At 42.4% G+C, this 20966-nt stretch overlaps 1 protein-coding gene and 1 non-coding gene across 2 annotated transcripts; both read left to right on the forward strand.

The window, feature by feature from the left end:
- The first annotated feature begins 897 nt into the window (after positions 1 to 897).
- LOC123730661 (U7 small nuclear RNA) lies at positions 898 to 950 on the forward strand. Its single transcript, XR_006762096.1, has one exon. It is a non-coding gene; the product is annotated as a U7 small nuclear RNA (small nuclear RNA).
- Positions 951 to 3227: 2277 nt separating this feature from the next.
- On the forward strand, positions 3228 to 16295 carry LOC106586317 (rho-related GTP-binding protein RhoE). The gene is made up of 5 exons (XM_014173486.3): positions 3228 to 3656; positions 3783 to 3870; positions 14863 to 14972; positions 15517 to 15642; positions 15786 to 16295. The coding sequence occupies exons 1-5, from the start codon at positions 3552 to 3554 to the stop codon at positions 16026 to 16028; spliced, it is 672 nt and encodes a 223-aa protein (XP_014028961.1). The 5' UTR covers positions 3228 to 3551; the 3' UTR covers positions 16029 to 16295.
- Positions 16296 to 20966: the final 4671 nt, after the last annotated feature.

Genomic DNA, 20966 nt, shown 5'->3' on the forward strand with positions numbered 1-20966 from the left:
TTCCTTTGACATTCTTCTGCCTTTGCGGCTATATTATTGCAGATTTAGGTGGCTGACATTGGTAGCAGGTCGGCTTTAATACAGGTTGGGAATAATTCCTGGTGCCAGTGTTCTCAAAGTCATGTGTATCTGTTGGGCTCCCGAGTGGCGCAGTGGTCTAAGGCACTGCATCTCAGTGCTAGAGGTGTCATTACAGACACCCTGGTTTGATTCCAGGCTGTTTCACAACTGGCCGTGATTGGGTGGCGCACAACTGGCCCAGCGCTGTCTGGGTTTGGCCGGTGTAGGCTATCATTGTAAATAGGAATGTGTTCTTAACTGTCTTGCCTAGTTAAATTTTAAAAATAAAACATTTATCTGTGAGTGAGCAGCCTCTCCCATTGTCACACTTTCAATTGAAAATGGAAAACAGAAAGGTGTTGGGAATAACTCACTCCAGCTGGGAACAAAACCTTTATGAAACTTTGCAAAGTCACACAGATATTCAAAAAGACACAAAACACACTGCATCCCTTATTAAAACACAGAATCCACTGGTTTAGCAACTTTAAAGAAAAATTGTACCATAGCCCACATCATGTTTTTACAGTTACTATAGAATTCTGCAGTAAACTGTAGTATACTATAGAATATTATAATACACACTCTAGTAGCCCTAGATCATGTGTAGTACTTGTATAGTATAATTTTGTATAGTACTTGTATAGTATAACTTTTGTTTCTATGAGTAGAATACTAAACTCTACAATGTGGTATTTCTCGATCGTGTATTGCTTACTATAGCATTCTGTAGTATACTATATTATACACTGTAGTATCCCTTGATCATGTAGTGCTTACTATAGGATCTTTCAGTATCCATTCAGAGTCTGGTCCTACCTTCCTACAGGTTATGGAAAATGTGCTATTTTTGTATTTGTCCAGTAGGTTTCCTCAAGGAGAAAGCCCCCACTATGCCCCCCATGTCAAAGATAAAACAAAAACACTACAGTAAATACTACAGTAATGTCAGCAAAACACTACAGTAAATACTATAGTATACAACAATAATATCCGCAAAAACAGTAAATACTACACTACAGTCATGTTGTCAAAGACTCCAGCCACCCAATCCATAGACTGTTCACTCTGCTACCGTCTGGCAAACGGTCCCGGAGCATCGGCTATCAGACCAACAGTCTCAGAGACAGTGTCTACCCCCAAGCCATAAGACTGCTAAATAGCCGTAAGACTGCTAAATAGCCGTAAGACTGCTAAATAGTTCATTAATGGTTACCCGATCTTGCACTGATTCTATGCACAAGACTATATATACACGCTGACACACACACTACACTCTCACACAAAACCCCTACAGATTTTCACACACACACACACACACACACACACACACACACACACACACACACACACACACACACACACACACACACACACACACACACACTAACAACATGTAAATGCTTGACTCATTAAAACGGCACGGAATCTGTGTTATTAGAGCGAGAGAGTTAGCCATTGTTTCCGTAAACTAAAATGGTGTCCTCTATCTTGGTAGGCTACATTTACCCCGAGATGCTGTCTCAAACGGCCACCTTCTAGCTAGGTTACAGATGACAACAAAGACTATTCTGTGTCAGAATCCCTGTGTGTTCCACAGAATGTGTTCCGACCACAATGGAGGCTCTCGGGGAGGAAGAAACTGCAAGAATCTGTAATCAAAAAGTTCTGATTTTTGGCAAGGCCTACTATGTAGCCTGACAGAAAAGCAATCAGAGTGTGAAAGAAGCTTGAGTCATAGCTTTCCTCAGAGAAAGAAACAGTTTAACTCACTCTTATCTAGCTGACTGTGCTTGAAGTCACTCCATTACTATGCAAGACCATGTTTCTTTACAGTGAAGACCACCATAGAAAGAAACTATTACACCATCGGGCCCTTCGCTAATACATTTGCTAATACAGCAACACTCCATCACCACACCAGAATAATGTTATTAAGTGATATTTGTTATTTCGAGATACGGTATTATCATAAAGGACTCATAACATAGCATTATGTAGCTACTGTACACAGTGTACTCTACTGTACTTGCCCTACATGTTGCACTTCTTCAAGGAGAGATATCATCTTTAATACCTGCTACCACAGATACCCCAGCGCTGATTATAATTCCTTTCAGGTCGGGATTAAGATGGGTCGGCTGAGTCTCCTGTTGTGTTTGCTTCAGCGCTCCTCTCTCAGCAGGCATGCACAACTTCAGCTGTATTCATCACTCTCAAGGTTATTGATATGCATTGCAGACAAACATCACAGTGGCTTCAGTACTACAGTCAGTGAAAGAAAGTGCAACCCTTCAACCCCTATAAAGTGGTTATAAACATAAAAAGCAAAGAAATAAAAGTATTGAGGCTAATCCAGACAGCTCATTCAAAGTCCAATGAACACAAATAAAACGAACAGGAAAACATTATAAGTTCCAAAGGATCCCAAAATTATATTATTTTTGTACATTGCAATTACAATAGGTCTTTTAATATTAATTCTCATAAATGGTGTAAAGTACTTAAGTAAAAATACTTTCAATTACTACTAAGTCGTTTTTGGGGTATCTGTACTTCACTTTACTATTTATACTTTTGACAACTTTTACTTTTACTTCACTACATTCCTAAAGACAATAATGTACTTTTTACTCCATACATATTCCCTGACACCCAAAAGTACCCATTACATCTTTAGCTTAGCATGACAGGAAAATGCTCCAATTCACACCAACTGTATTAAGAGAACATCCCTGGTCATCTCTACTGCCTCTGATCTGGCAGACTCACTAAACACAAATGCTTCGTTTGTAAATTATGTCTGAGTGTTGGAGTGTACCCCTGGCTATCCTTAAATAAAAAACACGAAAATGGTTCCGTCTGGTTTGCTTAATATAAGGAATTTTAAATCATTTATACTTTTACTTTTGATACTTAAGTATATTTTAGCAATTACATTTGATACTTTAGTATATATCGTCATTTTCTATTAAGGTATCTTTACTTTTACTCAAGTATGACAATTGCGTACTTTTCCCTCCACTGCAGCTGCGTTAGCTTCTCATCTGAAATACATGAGAGACTTGGTCTGATGCATAATGGGCTAAATAGTTTACTTGCGCAACGCCCTCCTTGACTTGAAATAGGAATGACTCTCCTCAAACTCCTTCAAACTTACCCTGTCTGTGGACCGTTGCATCTCATAACTGGTCTGGAGCTCTCGTATACAGGACTGGCTACGACCCTTGGATGTCACAGTATTTCACTCTCCTAAGGTTTCATGTTAATTATTTAAAGGTTTTCTATTTTGACAATTTTTTAAATTACTGTGCCGTCGACACGTTCTCATTTCAGAATAGATTCTTCTGCGCAGCTGACTGATGCAGTCCGCTCGTACATTTTGGGAATCATACAACCTTCGGATTTTCTATTGATCCCGACCTCATTCTTCTTTAGGATAATTTATATTTTATGGAAAGAAGGCGAGCCATATCACACACCGTTCCAAAATGGATTTAAATCCAAGCATAAAATGTAAAATAGTGGTCGTTGGGGATAGTGAATGTGGGAAAACCGCTCTACTAAATGTGTTTGCAAAAGATTCCTTTCCAGAGGTGAGTTTACGTGACATATTTTTCTATTTATTGGCATGATAATTGCGCGTTATCAATCAGCTCGCAACTTTTTTATATGTCTAAACTGCATTGATGTTGATAATGGATTTTGTGTTTCATTTGTAGGGCTACATTCCCACGGTGTTTGAGAACTACACGGCCAGTTTTGAAATCGATACGCAGAGAGTTGAACTCCGTCTGTGGGACACTTCAGGTAAGGACCCTTTGCGCATTATTCGCGTTCTGAGAACGTGCGTCACTGTCATTCCTGCTGTAGCTACTAAATACCATGAAAAATCGAGAGTTTTCGACATCAGAAGACAAGCATGAAATCCTGATATGCAGTATTGGCCACATTATATGCTTTACAGTAACTGCCAGCCACTCTGAGGGGAACAGTCCGATGCTGCCTCTCTGGAATGTGAGAGAGAGGGTTAGATAGGGAGTCAGATAACAGTTATGGAAACCTTGTGGACACCACCAGCATTCTGTAGCCTACATCTGAAACCACCCACCCTCACACCCTTGAACATGTAAGACTGATAATGTGGGAACTCAGACACTGTGTTGACTCTGTATAGAAATGCACGTCAGTCTTGGGAAATCACCATCTATTAGGCTACTTTCTGACATTATTTTTGTCATCTGCACTCTGAGGTAATGGCAAACCTTGTTTTGTATGCCTCTACAGGGGGAAAATTGTGATATATTCTTTCAGCTGTCTATTAGGAGAAAAGCTGACGCTAAAGGGCGTAACAAAACAAGACGCTTATTTTCCCCTGGCCAACATGCACAGATTTTCATTCCGAGAGCTTGCATTACTTGTTTAATAAAGCCGCTCCCCCTCACAGCCTGACACACAACAGGAATCCCATATAGAGGTCCCTGTGGGATCTCCTTCCAGCCCCAGGTCTGGAGGTAATTACCTTCTATACTACAGCCTCAAAGCCCTCCAGTCTGGCTGGGTGATTGTGTGGCTCCAGTGGGGTGGAGAGTGGTTAGAAAAGGGTGAGGTAGTGCTTTGGGCTGCCTCTGTAGGGTGAAGAGGGGGGTCTAGAGAGAGGGTAGCGGTGGGATGAGGGAGTGCTTTTGGCTGCCTCTGTAGGGTGGAGAGGGGTCGAAGGGTGAAGAGGGGGGTCTAGAGAGGGGGTAGCGGTGGGATGAGGGAGTGCTTTGGGCTGCCTCTGTAGGGTAGAGAGGGGTCGAAGGGTGAAGAGGGGGGTCTAGAGAGGGGGTAGCGGTGGGATGAGGGAGTGCTTTGGGCTGCCTCTGTAGGGTAGAGAGGGGTCGAAGGGTGAAGAGGGGGGTCTAGAGAGGGGGTAGCGGTGGGATGAGGGAGTGCTTTGGGCTGCCTCTGTAGGGTAGAGAGGGGTCGAAGGGTGAAGAGGGGGGTCTAGAGAGGGGGTAGCGGTGGGATGAGGGAGTGCTTTGGGCTGCCTCTGTAGGGTGGAGAGGGGTCGAAGGGTGAAGAGGGGGGTCTAGAGAGGGAGTAGCGGTGGGATGAGGGAGTGCTTTGGGCTGCCTCTGTAGGGTGGAGAGGGGTCGAAGGGTGAAGAGGGGGTCTAGAGAGGGGGTAGCGGTGGGATGAGGGAGTGCTTTGGGCTGCCTCTGTAGGGTGGAGAGGGGTCGAAGGGTGAAGAGGGGGTCTAGAGAGGGGGTAGCGGTGGGATGAGGGAGTGCTTTGGGCTGCCTCTGTGCAGTGTGGTGTAAAAGGGGTAATATTGAGGAGAGTGAGAGACTGTTCTGGGCTGCCTCTCATCTGCTCTGTGACTTCCAGCTGATTGTGGCGCATCCCTTGGGTTTGTCCAGGACACGACTCAGTGATTACACCACAGCTTCAAGAAAAGCTGAGCTCACCACACACACCAGGGCTGACTGACACACTCATCTATTGTTCCTGTTGGGGACCACCTTGGATACACCAGGGAAGGATGCATTACACACACACAAACCAGACCTCACCACATACACCAGGGCCGACACACCTCTAAGGACTTCCACTGAACCGGCAGCCCCCTCTCTAGTCACAACATGATGATGTGATAATGTTGATTTGGTGGAATTGTTTTGATAACCTTGTGGATAGCGTGGCACATTTTGAGCTATATGATAGTGTTGTTTATTGTTATCACAAATGAGTCTCATGTGGAAATTGGAGTACCACAAGTACTGTATATGGCGCTGCAATGGATAGCTGACTTTTTACAGGCTCCTGGCTATTTTGTGTTTTTATGCACTGATCTTAACTTTTTTTGTACATAATGTTGCCTATGACCGAAAAGACATCAGAACAGGGATAACTAACCTCGATTTGGATGAAGATTTCTACTTCGATGAGTCGCCGGGGCAGGACATACTGCTCACCCCAGACCAGGCCCTAATCCCAGAGACTCGGAAAAGGAAAAGACGGCGTAAGAGAGGCCAACGTGCGGGCACCTTGACAAAACTACGTTGGCGAATAAACAATCCGCCTCTACCCTATGTTCTATTGGCGGACGTACAAACACTTGAGAACAAACTGGACGAGCTCCGTTCGAGACTATCCTATCAACAGGACCTAAAGAACTGTAATATCCAGTTTCTCAGCATCGTGGCTAAACAAGGACATGGATAATATATATCTAGCTGGTTTTTCTATGCAATGGCAGGATCAAACGGCAGCATTGGGTAAACTCAAGGGCGAGATGTGTGTCTTTGTTAACAACACCTGGTACACAATCTCTACTATTAAGGAAGTCTTAAGGTTCTGCTCGCCTGAGTTAGAATACCTCATAATAAGCTGTAGACCATACAATTTACCAAGAGAGTTTTCTTCTATATTTTTCCTAGCTGTCTATTTACCACCACAAACCGATGCTGGAACTAAGACTGCACTCAACAAGCTATATATGGCCATAAGCAAACAAGAACATTTTCATCTAGAGGCGGCGCTCCTAGTGGCCAGTGATTTTAATGCAGGGAAACTTAAATCAGTTTTACCTCATTTTTGCCAGCATGTCACCTGTGCAACTACAGGAGACAAAACTGTAGATCACCTTTACTCCACATACAGAAACGCATACAAAGCTCTCCCTTGCCCTCCATTTGGCAAATCTAACCATAACTATATCCTCCTAATTCTTGTTTACAAACAAAAACTCAAACAAGAAGTACCAGTGATGCACTCAATATGGAAGTGGTCCGATGAAGCGGATGCTAAGCTACAGGACTGTTTCTCTAGCACAGACTGGAATATGTTTCAGGATTTATCCGATGGCATTGAGGAGTTTACCACATCAGTCACCGGCATAATTAATAAGTGCATCGATGATGTCGTCCCCACAGTGACCGTACATACATACCCCAAACAGAAGCCATGGATTACAGGCAACATACGCACTGAGCTAAAGGCTAGAGCTGCCGCTTTCAAGGAGTGGGACACTAATCTGGACGCTTATAAGAAAAAAAGTATATTATCTGCACGACAGAAGTCAATGTATATCTGCTGATGGAGTTCAGTCAAATTTTCTTAACATAACTAAAGGAGTCCCACAAGGCTCAATACTAGGCCCTTTACTGTTCACTATTTACAATAATAATTTTGGTCTGTCCCTGAATAATAATAACTGGGGCTTACATCTCTATGCGGATGACACAGTTATTTATTCCTGTGCCCCCTCAGTGTTACAGGTCATTCGCGATCTTCAGCTTGGCTTTGATTCAATTCAATAATTGCTCAGCAATCTTAAATTAGTGCTAAATGGTGATAAAACCAAGACCTGTGTATCTGTACCTTGAGAGGAGCCCAAATTGAGCTAGTCCCCAATTATAAGTATCTAGGTATTTGGATTGATGATAAACTGTCCTTTGTCCTCTTAAGGATTACCCTCTTTTTTTCTATTTTCACCTAAAATGACATACCCAAATCTAACTGCATGTAGCTCAGGTCCCGAAGCAAGGATATGCATATTCTTGGTACCGTTTGAAAAGAAACACTTTGAAGTTTGTGGAAATGTGAAAGGAATGTAGGAGAATATAACACAATAGATCTGGTAAAAGATAATAGAAAGAAAAAACCAAATGTTCTTTTGCATTGTTTTTGTACCATCATCTTTGGAATGCAAGAGAAAGGCCATAATGCATTATTCCAGCTCAGGTGCAATTTAGATTTTGCCCACTAGATGGCATCAGTGTATGTGCAAAGTTTTAGACTGATTCAATGAACCATTATATTTCTGTTCAAAATGTAGTATCAAGACTGCCCAAATGTGCCTAATTCAATTATTAATAACTTTTCATGTTCAAAATTGTGCACTCTCCTCAAACAATAGCATGGCATTATTTCACTGTTATAGCTACTGTAAATTGGACAGTGCAGTTAGATTAACAAGAATTTAAGCTTTCTGCCAATATCAGATATGTCTATGTCGCATTAGCCTACGTTAGCTGAACCGTCCAGTTGAAGGGACACCGATCTCGAAGAAGTTTGAAAACACACATTGATAAACTGACTAGAAAGTTGCAGGTAAAGATTGGTTTCTCATATAGAAATAAATCCTGTCTCACTTTTGAAAAGGAATATTGTTCAAGCAACACTTCCAGTAATTGACTATAGCGACTCAATCTACATGCAAGCAGCAGCCTCATTAAGTTTGCTGACGACATGACGGTGGTAGGCCTGATCACCAACGACGATGAGACAGCCTATAGGGAGGAGGTCAGAGACCTTGCATTGTGGTGCCAGAGCAACAACCTCCCCTTCAACGTCAGAAAGACAAAGGAGCTGATCGTGGATGACAGGAAACGGAGGGCCGAGCACGTCCTCATTCACATTGATGGGGCTGCAGTGGAGCGGGTCAAGAGCTTCAAGTTCCTCGGTGTCTACATCACTAAGGATCTATCATGGTCCACACACACCAACACAGTCATGAATAGGGCACGACAATGCCTCTTCCCCTTCAGGAGGCTGAAAAGATTTGGCATGGGCCTTCAGATCCTCAAAAAGTTAGACAGCTGCCCCATTGAGATCATCTTGACTGGCTGCATCACCGCTTGGTATGGGAACTGCATGGCATCCGTCCACAAGGTGCTACAGAGGGTAATGTGTTTGGCCTAGTACATCACTGGGGCCGAGCTCCCTGCCATCCAGGACCTATATACCAGGTGGTGTCAGAGAAAGGCCCTAAAAATGGTCCAAGACTCCAGCCACTCAAGTTATAGATTGTTCAATCTGCAATCGCACGACAAGTGCTACCGTTGCACCAAGTCTGGAACCAAAAGGCCATAAGACTGCTAAATAGTTGATTAAATAGTTAAACAAATAGCATTGACCCTTTTCATACATTTTTGCAAATGTATTAAAAACAAATAACTGAAATATCACATTTACATTTTTACATAAGTATTCAAACCCTTTACTTAGTAATTTGTTGAAGCACCTTTGGCAGCGATCACTGCCTCGAGTCTTGTATGACGCTACAAGCTTGGCACCCCTGTATTTGGGGAGTTTCTCCCATTCTCTGCAGATCCTCTCAAACTCTGTCAGGTTGGATGGGAAGCGTCGCTGCACAGCTATTTTCAGGTCTCTCCAGAGATGTTTGATCGGGTTCGGGCTTTGACTGGGCCACTCAAGGACCTTCAGAGACTTGTCCAGGAGCCACTCCTGCGTTGTCTTGGCTGTGTGCTTAGGGTCTTTGTACTGTTTGAAGGTGAACCTTCACCCCAGTCTGAGGTCCTGAGTACTCTGAGCAGGTACTCAGGAGGTACTCATCAAGGATCTCTCTGTACTTAGCTCTGTTCATCTTTCCCTCAATCCTGACCAGTCTCCCAGTCCCTGCCGCTGAAAAACATCCCCACAGCATGATGCTGCCACTGCCATGTTTCACCGTAGGGATGGTGCCAGGTTTCTTCCAGATGTGATGCTTGGCATTCAGGCCATCTTGGTTTCATTATACCAGAGAATCTTGTTTCTCATGGGCTGAGAGTCCTTTGGGTGCCTTTTGGCAAACTCTAAACGGGCTGTCATGTGCCTTTTACTGAGGAGTGGCTTCCGTCCGGCCACTGTACTATAAAAACCTGATTGTTGGAGTGCATCAGAGATGGTTATCCTTCTGGAAGGTTCTTCCATCTCCACAGAGGAACTCTGGAGCTTTGTCAGAGTGACCATCGGGTTCTTGGTCACCTCCCTGACCGAGGCCCTTCTCCCTCGATTGCTCAGTTTGGCCGGGCGGCCAGTTCTAGGAAGAGTCCTGGAGGTTCCAAACTTCTTCCATTTAAGAATGATGGAGGCCACTATGTTCTTGGGAACCTTCAATACTGCAGACATTTTTTGGTAATCTTCCCCAGATCTGTGCCTCGACACAATCCTGTCTCGGAGCTCTGCAGACAATTCCTTCAACCTCATGGCTTGGTTTTTACTCTGACAATGCGCTGTCAACCGTGGGACCTTATGTAGACAGGTGTGTGCCTTTCCAAATCATGTCCAATCAATTGAATTTACCCCAGGTGGACTCCAATCAAGATGTAGAAACATCTCAAGGATGATCAATGGAAACAGGATGCACCTGAGCTCAATTTCGAGTCTCATAGCAAAGGGTCTGAATACTTATGTAAATAAGGAATTTCTGTTTTCGGTTTGTCATTATGGGGTGTTGTGTATAGATTGCTGAGGATTTTTTAAAATCCATTTTGGAATAAGGCTGTAACTTAACAAAATGTGGAAAAAGTCAAGGGGTCTGAATACTTTCCGAAGGCAATGTTCTATTAGATAGGTACTAAAGTATATCCCCCCTAACCTACCTCACTGATAGACAAGCCATATGTTGAATGACGAGAGATGTCTTCGTTACGTTGATTGCCTTTGTTACACTGTTCATTATTTGTCTCACAGTGACAGATACAACAGTATCTCTTTGTATACTTTCCTCCAGCTCTGAAATGCCCATTTCTAACAGTCTGTGTAGGTTACTGTGAAACTGTAAATCCCCCATTTTCATCAGCTCAATCCTACAACACTATTTTAATGTTTCCATAGAAAACCATTCATACCAGAAGTTAGACATTCCACATCTCTCACGCATCCTGGTCGAGCCGTTTGTAAGACTTTCAGTTTAGGCTATGAAAATAGGGGTCTTGTGGCTGTTTGTTTAACCTACAGGATCTGCTTCGCAATACCTGAAAATATTTCATAATTGTTTACATCTGCTAGTGTGGATTTGTTTGTGAAAAACATTCAGGGAAGTGGTAGTCCGTGTCAGACCACAGCGTAGGCATTCTACTCAAATATCCTAATGGGCCCACTTGTATAGAAGTTTACTCCTGAGAATTCAAACTGGGTTTAATTGTGTTTAGGTAAATGAAAAGTTCAAATTAAAAAAGACAGATGGTGATGGTGTCATTGGTGTTTTACTCCTTGTACTGGTCCACATTGAGATCATCTGGATTCCATTTGTGAATCAAAACATATTTCTGGTTTGGGTGGGGGCGTTCGTTGTAAAGCCAGCTTCAGAAGTAATGGATCTGGTTTTGAGGGATTGTTATGATTTCTTGTCATGATGTGAAATAGCATAATTGCCCCTACATTCTTTAGAATTCAATGGCACAATTCAGGAACCTAGGTTATTCTACACTGCTTTGTATTCTAAAGTAAAAGCCCTTTGGCATGGAGCTTATAGAGAATGACACAAATATCTCTTCAGAATGAGGAACTGTTTCCTACAATGGAGACTATTTGAAAGGTCTATGATGTCCGGAATCCTTGGAACGTCCCTACCCTAAACTCTAACCTTAACCCCTACCTTAACCATTTTACATTTCAACCTCAATGGGGTAGGGACATCCCAAGGATTCTGGATAGCACATGCACTGTTTGAAGTATGTGTGAGATATGACGGTTTCCTCCCTAGACAGTAGGGATTAAAGACAGTATTTAAACAGTATTTAACGTGGGTGAGGGAAGACCCCTCCCACTGTAGACCACTGTACCTTGGGAAACTAGAAAATCCCCACCATTTCTCACAGAGGTACAACGGGGAGAGGGGAGTTTCCTGACATTGGTGTTGGTTTGGTTTCTTTACCTGGATGCAACGTGACCCAGTCCACCACATAATGGCCCCAAGGCTTCTCTGTATTCCATAGTACACCCAATACTACCAAAGAAAACCTTGAGGTCGCCGTAGGACAGTGTTAATTTCGTCAACAAAAACAGTGACTAAAATATTAGTCAAAAACCTGTTTTTCGGTGCCAATTAACGAGACTATAGCTGACTAAATATACCCAGAAAAAACTATAACTGAGCAAAAATAATTTTTAATTTCAGACAAATTATCTCTGTGACTAAAATTGGACTACTAAGTGGACTGGACAAGAGTTTTTGGAGAGATTGAGAGTTTTTCCGTGTTAAGCACAATTAATATTAGCAGCACAGATGCACAGCGCAGTTCTGTTCAGCAGTGGGAAGGACAAACACAGCCTACGTCAGCTGGTGACCTGCGGGGGAGCAGGTGACGAATGTGTGCAGACAGGGTCCCCTCCGTCTCCGCCTCCGACTATACACATTGCGCAGGCAACTCCAGCCTTCTAGTTAGCTACCTTTTGACACAAGCTGCTTTTCAAAATTAATAACAATAGCAGCATTGAGTTTAATAGAAAAACAACAGTCTAGCTGTGTTTTTCTCTCTGTTGAGTTGGCTATAGAAAAGTAGTCTGACTTGGAATTTGTAGTCTCGCTCAACCCTCCCACTTCTCCCACTGCATTTCATATACAGGTTCTGCAGCCACTGTAGCCAAGTCTCCCTCTTTTCTACAGAGAAAACATCTTGAATCTAGCCCTTTGGCTACCGTTCAAAAGACATGACCCATAATAACGGCGCCGCGTTTTTTTCTTTATATCGTGCATAGACGGGCCATATTTTACATATTGAGGGCCGTTCTAAAACTAGGCTACTTGCGGACCAGACCATTAACCATTAGTTTAGGCCACACCTTGTTCAGCAGGACGAAACATTTTGGAACGTTCAGATAGAAACAGGTTATGTATGCTAAACAAAAATATAAACGCAACATGTAAAGTGTTAGTCCCATGTTTCATGAGGTGAAATAAAAGATCCCAGAAATGTTTCATGCTCACAAAAAGCTTATTTCTGGCAAACGTTGTGCACAAATTTGTTTACATCCGTGTTAGTGAGTATTTCTCCCTTGCCAAGATAATCCATCCACTTGACAGGTGTGGCATATCAAGAAACTGATTAAACAGCATGAACATTTCACAGGCACCTTGTGTTGAGGAAAATAAAAGGCCACTCTAAAATGTGCTGTTTTGTCACACAACAGAATGCCACAGATGTCTCAAGCTTTGAGGGAGAGTGCAATTGGAATGCTGACTGCAGGAATGTCCACCAGAGCTCTTTCCAGAGAATTGAATGTTAATTTCTCTACCATAAGCCGCCTCCAACGTAGTTTTAGAAAATTTGGCAGTACGTCCAACTGGCCTCAACCGCAGACTACGTGTAACCATGCCAGCCCAGGACCTCCACATTTGGGTTCTTCACCTGCGGGATCCGATGAAACTGGGTTTGCACAAATGGAGAATTTCTGCACAAACTGTCAGAAACTGTCTCAGGGAAGCTCATCTGCGTGCTCGTCGTCCTCACCAGAGTGACTGCAGTTCGGCGTCGTAGCCGACTTCAGTGAGCAGATGGCAGACGGCGTGTATGGCATTGTGTGTGCCGAGCGGTTTGCTGATGTCAACGTTTTGAACAGAGTGCCCCATGGTGGCAGTGGGGTTATGGTATGGGCAGGCATTTATCTACGGACAACGAACACAATTGCATTTTTATTGATGGCAATTTCAATACACAGAGATACCTTGATAAGATCCTGAGGCAAACATTCCTCTCTGACATGTTGAATAAGGAATAACGTCAGCTCTAGTCATGGATTTGTTCTGCAACGTCCGATAACGTTTTTCAACTGAACTTCAACTGAACTTTGCCCTGGTAACATTACAACTACCTATATGCAAACATATGCAAACATTTGGAAAGAAAGGAAAAGGGATGGAAAACAATTTATTGACTCAATTCGTCTTGCCGTTATGCTATATCTAACTTTATTTTGAGTTAAAGTGGACCCAGTGACTCAGACTTAAGCACTTGGACCAGGACTCGAGCACTGGGACTCGGACTTCAGCCATAGGGACTCGTGACTCGTGACTCGACTATTGGTGACTCGGACTAGGACTCGAGCACAGTGGACTCAATTCGGACATGAGGTGTAGTGACTCGACTACATCACTAGGTGAACAGTCAAAGTCATTAGCCCCCGTTCTACTTTTGGACATTAATGTGGCTGCGGCGTCTGTGGAACGTTGATAACAATGGCAATGACGTGACTGAGTGATGGAGGTTCAATTCAGCCCATACTACTTTGCCAATAATTTGCGGATTGTGCTACGCTTCTCTTTCTCTCTCTCTCTCTCTCTCTCTCTCGCTCTCTCTCTCTCTCTCTCTCTCTGCTTGTGTGTGTCGGTTTGTTTTGTATGTAATGTGCAATATCTATCTAGGCTGAATTTGGAATTTACATGGAATTAGGAATTTATTATTTTTTATATATGTTTGTCATATTTCTGCTGTTGGGAAGAGAATGTGATGTTATGCAGAAAACTATGTTGGTAAGACAAGGCTATGTCTGTACACATGGAAGTCAGTGATATATGTTTACTATAGGTTAATGAGGCAATACAAATGTGATGTGACTAAAATGAAATGAACATTTAGTTGACTGAAATGGCCCACTGTTTTCGTCATTTTCACAATAACTAGACAAAATCATTATTCAAATGACAAAATTGGGTCTAAGACTTAATGATATTTTTGTAAAAATGACTAAGACTAGACTAAATCTAAAACAAAGAGTGACAAAATGATCACTGCCATAGAGCTATGTTTAAGATGTTTAGTGTACACTAAGTACGTCACAAGTTTGTGAAAATATATCCTTTACTGAAAAAATTATAAAATAACTTTCAATATCCTGTTTGGAATGGAAACCACTGCAATCTGACCCTGCTCTGCAAATAACCTTGTCATTGTTTGAGTCAATGCATCTGTGGAATGGGAAATGTTTGTTAACTTACAGTAAGTTGCAGGGATTTGAGGAAGTACTGTGACTCAGTTACCACATAGATCCACTTTCACTTGACTAACAACATGGTGATGTTTTTTGCAGGCTCTGCATACTATGACAATGTGCGGCCTCTCTCCTACCCTGACGCTGATGCAGTCCTCATCTGCTTTGACATCAGTAGACCAGACACCCTGGACAGTGTACTGAAGAAGGTGAGTGTTTTGTGGTGATATAGCCTACTCTTATCCGTGAAGCTATATAAGCTGCCTCTGCTCCCCTTGAACTGGGGAACAGTGGCCTGTCCCAATGGCATTTTCGCTCAGTCCCCTTGACCCATGACCCTTTCTGAAAAGGCCTCCATTTGTGTTTCTGGGGGAAGTGGCCTTTGAAAATCCCTATTCTGCTGAAAACTAAGGCTGTATCAATGAGAGAGGGGTCTAATACTAGGGCAGCACCAATGAGAGCGGGGGGAGGATTGTGAAAACAAACTCACGTGAGGCTCAGAAGTAGTCTAACAGGCCTTGTTCACATGTGGTCTCCAAGACATGGCCATTGTGTGCCTCAGTGCCCTTTGACCTGGGATGTCACTAAGGCTCAGTATTGTGCCAGCTGAGAGGAGTGTGGTCCAGTGAGAGGGGGAGTGATCCTTCCTCTGGAGAGAGCATAATCACCAGGCTTTTTCTCTCTTTAATCCCCTTTCATAGGGTTCCAATTCTAGACTAATGTTGATCTCTCCCTTTTCTTTCACCCATATAGTGGAAAGGGGAGATTCAGGAATTCTGTCCCAACACCAAGATGCTGCTGGTGGGATGTAAGTCAGACCTCCGCACTGACCTCTTTACCAAATCTAACAGTGGACATACACCAGTGTCCTATGATCAGGTGGGTGTCATGTCTTTCTAAATGTAATTTAAAATCATGAGCTTAAACATAATCATGTGTTAAAAGTGCTGGGAACAATTCATACTAGACAGCTCTCGAGACTGATATCTTTGTGTTATTCTCTCTCTCTCTCTCCATCTCAGGGCTCCAACATGGCCAAGCAGATCAGTGCTCCCTACATCGAGTGTTCATCCCTGCAGTCTGAGAACAGCGTCAGAGACATCTTCCACGTGGCCACGCTGGCCTGCGTCAACAAGAGCAACAAGAACGTCAAATGCAACAAGTCCTCCAGGAGCACCAAGAGGATCTCGCACAGCAGACCAGACCTGCCCACGGTGGTGTCAGACTTCCAGAAGACCAAAGCCAAGACCTGTGCTGTTATGTGACTGCATGGGCTGTGGTTTGAATCTTGGATTGAAGGACAATGTTGAAGGACATTATAATGAGCATATGATCTTTGGATAACTATGAAGGGCTTTGTGCACTATTAGAAGACTATCGATCTCCACAGCCATTGCCAACTGAATGAGAGATGGTGTTTAGGTAGCGGCAGCAACTATGCTGTGGTATGTTATGTACGTTATCTGTGGTTGTACCCTGCCTTTTTACAAGTTAAATGAAGCATAACACCAAGTAGTCAATGAACGTACATGAACTGGATGTATTCACCTGGAGTTAACTGGGAATTATCAGTCAGAACTAACAACTGACTAATGTTAGTGACTTGATGCCACAGAATCTGAGAAAACTTATCTTGGACTTTGTTCATGAACTCTCTGGGGAATTCCACTGAAATGACACAAAAGAGTTGTACTTAAATTCTCAGTTTGAACTGGAATCCCATGGTGGAGAATGCAGGCAGGGTTGTAGAATCCTGATTATTGAAAAGCTTCATTTTCAGAAGTTTTCTAGGTAGCAGTGTTTGGATCATATGTTCTTATAAGCAACCAAAATAGTTTGGGGGAGAGACGGTGAACGATATGAGATAAGTTTGTGTGTAATGTTCTGAGAAGCACAGATGATAACCAGGATGCTGTTACCCTTTCTCCAATCCATGCTGTTGAAGGCTCCCGAATGTCATGTGTCGTGTGTCACCCTTTAGGCTTCTCCTTCCTTTTCTTTACTTTTTACCTACTCATAATTTGTTATCTAAATCTGTTCATTCTAAGTTACTCTGAGATTTATTCTAAAACAACGACAAAATAGTTCATTTCAGAACTGTCAATTTCCCATGTTTAAATGTACGGTAGTCATGCAAATGTAGTAAAGGTTAGATTTGATGCTTATAAATGTATAAGCCCATCATTGATGCCTCAATGCAGCATTTATTGACTTATGGGAAGTACACATATTCAAACTGAATTATCCTATTTAGGCTTACGAGAACTACTAGCCCTGTGCAAGATTTTAGGGGCAATAAATGAAATTTGGTTGGGAAGCCCCCCCACCTTGCCTAAAGTTTTAGTGCCCCCCTCTTGATCTGTAACTCACATTTCTATGTAAATTTGGTTGGGTCACCCAAAAAGTTACATATTACAGCTTCTACACCTTTTGTCATGGAGTGTAGAGAAATTTTCTGCATTTGAATGAAAAACCTGTGAAGAGTTGACTCCAGGATGCTGGCCTTCTAGGCAGAGTTCCTCTGTCCAGTGTCTGTGTTCTATTGCCCATCTTAATCTTTTCTTTTTATTGGCCAGTCTGAGATATGGCTTTTTCTTTGCAACTCTGCCTAAATGGCCAGCATCCGGAGTCACCTCTTCACTGTTGATGTTGAGACTGGTGTTTTGGGGGTACTATTTAATGGAACTTGCTCATATGTGCACCGGGGCCGCCCACTCCTCTTTCTATTCTGGCTAGAGCCAGTTTGCGCTGTTCTGTGAAGGGAGTAGTACACAGCATTGTACGAGATCTTCAGTTTCTTAGCAATTTCTCGTATGGAATAGACTTCATTTCTCAGAACAAGAATAGACGATGAGTTTCAGAAGAAAGTTCTTTGTTTCTGGCCATTTTGAGCCTGTAATTGAACCCACAAATGCTGATGCTCCAGATACTCAACTAGTCTAAAGAAGGCCAGTTTTATTGCTTCTTTAATCAGAACAACAGTTTCCAGCTGTGCTAACATAATTGCAAAAGGGTTTTCTAATGATCAATTAGCCTTTTAAAATGATAAACTTGGATTAGCTAACACAACGTGCCATTGGAACACAGGAGTGATGGTTGCTGATAATGGGCCTCTGTACACCTATGTAGATATTCCATCAAAGATTTGCCATTTCAAGCTACAATAGTCATTTACAACAATAACAATGTCTACACTTTATTTCTGATTAATTTGATGTTATTTTAAATGGACAAAAAAAATGCTTTCCTTTCAAAAACAAGGACATTTCTAAGTGACTCCTTTTGAACGGTAGTGTGTATTTGGCCTTACTGCTATTAGTCCATACAAACGCATTGAATAACAGATTCACTACATGGAACAGATAGCTCCCCACAAAAATCTAAAAGAAGTTTGTTCTGAAGTGTCTGTCCTATATCTGAGAGATATAAGACAGATCAGGAAACATTTGTTATTATATACAAATATTTACATGTATTGTTGGCACTAAAACAGTCTCCATATACAGCTGAAGTCGGAAGTTTACATACACCTTAGCCAAATACATTTAAGCTCAGTTCTTCACAATTCCTGACATTTAATCCTAGTAAAAATTCCCTGTCTTAGGTCAATTAGGCTCACCACTTTATTTTAAGAATGTGAAATGTCAGAATAATAGTAGAGAGAATTATTTATTTCAGCTTTAATTTCTTTCATCACATTCCCAGTGGGTCAGAAGTTTACATACACTCAATTAGTATTTGGTAGCATTGCCTTTAAATTGTTTTAACTTGGGTCAAACGTGTCGGGTAGCCTTCCACAAGCTTCCCACAATAAGTTGGGTGAATTTTGGCCCATTCCTCCTGACAGAGCTGGTGTAACTGGGTCAGATTTGTAGGCCTCCTTGCTCACACATGCTTTTTCAGTTCTGCCCACAAATTGTCTATAGGATTGAGGTCAGGGCTTTGTGATGGCCACTCCAATACCTTGACTTTGTTGTCCTTAAGCCATTTTGCCACAACTTTGCAAGTATGCTTAGGGTCATTGTCCATTTGGAAGACCAATTTGTGACCAAGCTTTAACTTCCTGACTGATGTCTTGAGATGGTGCTTCAATATATCCACATAATTTTCCTACCTCATGATGCCATCTATTTTGTGAAGTGCACCAGTCTCTCCTGCAGCAAAGCAACCCCACAACATGCTGCCACCTCCGTGCTTCACGGTTGGGATGGTGTTCTTCGGCTTGCAAGCCTCCCCCTTTTTCCTCCAAACATAACGATGGTCATTATGGCCAAACAGTTCTATTTTTGTTTAATCAGACCAGAGGACATTTCTCCAAAAAGTACAATCTTTGTCCCCATGTGCAGTTGCAAAACATAGTCTGGCTTTTTTATGGCGGTTTTGGAGCAGTGGCTTCTTCCTTGCTGAGCAGCCTTTCAGGTTATGTTGATATAGGACTCGTTTTACTGTAGATATAGATACTTTTGTACCTGTTTCCTTCAGCATCTTCACAAGGTCCTTTGCTGTTGTTCTGAGATTGATTTGCACTTTTCGCACCAAAGTACGTTCATCTCTAGGAGACAGAACGCGTCTCCTTCCTGAGCGGTATGACGGCTGCGTGGTCCCATGGTGTTTATACTTGCGCACTATTGTTTGTACAGATGAACGTGGTACCTTCATTGCATTTGGAAATTGCTCCTATGGATGAACCAGACTTGTGGAGGTCTACAATTTGGAGGTCTTGGCTGATTTATTTTGACTTTCTCATGATGTCAAACAAAGAGGCACTGAGTTTGAAAGTAGGCCACAGGTACACCTCCAATTGACTCAAATGATGTCATGACATCATTTTCTGGAATTTTTCAAGCTGTTTAAAGGCACAGTCAACTTGGTGTATGTAAACTTCTGACCCACTGGAGTTGTGATACAGTGAATTATAAGTGAAATAATCTGTCTGTAAACAATTGTTGGAAAAATTACTTGTGTCATTCACAAAGTAGATGTCCTAACCGACTTGCCAAAACTATAGTTTGTTAACAAGACATTTGTGGAGTGGTTGAAAAATGAGTTTTAATGACTCCAACCTAAGTGTATGTAAATTTCCGACAACAACTATATACTTCCATAAATGTTTTCAACTGGTACCTGGGGACCTTCAGACGAGTTTTGTGAGGCCCATTGGCATCCTAGAGCAAATGTAAGTGTTCGTGAGAGTCTCACCCTTCCACAGAGGGGTCATATTAGTGTGTAGCCCAAACTGTTCGGACGCTACAGACAAAAGTTGGCAGATCGGCTGTGTCGACGTCAGACGAGTCCCAAAACGGAGAACACCATTGTGAAGTGTGACATCGGCAGATGTGGTGGATTGAGTTGCATCAAATCCCCAAAAACCCAGATATCTCTAGCTTAAATTGACGGATTTTTATGGAGATTTTTTTTAATGCTAATTGGATTTACCCAGGGGTGCGGACATTGAGTTCTAGGGGTTAAGAACATTTAGGCCCATGGAAGCCCAGTCAATTCCGGTAGACACACATGATCCAGACAGTGTTGAACTCTCTGGATCATGTTTCTTTCCTGTGAAATAAGTTACAATATAGGATTTGTCATTTAGTTAGTGAAGAGAGACATCTACTGTGAGTGACATCCTGCTCTTTCTGCCTGTCACGCCATCCTTGTTATCAGAGCTGTGACTTTGCTGAAGGCTTTCACGCTCTCCTCTCCTCTGTTCACACGCTGTGGGAGGTCTGGTCACATGATGACACACTCTGGGTGAACCATAACTATCCCTCAGCTCAGCTGTCTCTCTGTCCTATCAACCCGTTCCCTTTTGATGACAGTTCTTTTGATGGAGGTTTCCATAGACACTGTGTCAGCTTCTTAGGGATAATTCATCTTTTAGGGGCATTAAGAGTTGGTCTCCTCTTTTCTTCTGCTTTGCATTGACATTTGGGTATTTTTTTAATAGTTTTACTTCAGAAACCCCTCACCATGCCAGAACGAACATGTAGTTTGGACTATACTTGTAAGTTAATTACGGATAATATTATTGTTGTTTCCAAAGAGAAATCTGAGAAAACACACAAACAATCTATACATGAATGAGAAGGAATTACCTTGATCACATCAAATGTGACCTGTGGTGAAGCTTCCAAAACATGGGCCAATCTTCCCTAACAATACAATATACACAGAGTGTACAAAACATTAGGAACACCTTCCTA

This window comes from Salmo salar, chromosome 25 (genome assembly GCF_965601325.2).
Source record: "Salmo salar chromosome 25, fSalSal1, whole genome shotgun sequence".
NCBI classification, from domain to species: domain Eukaryota; kingdom Metazoa; phylum Chordata; class Actinopteri; order Salmoniformes; family Salmonidae; genus Salmo; species Salmo salar.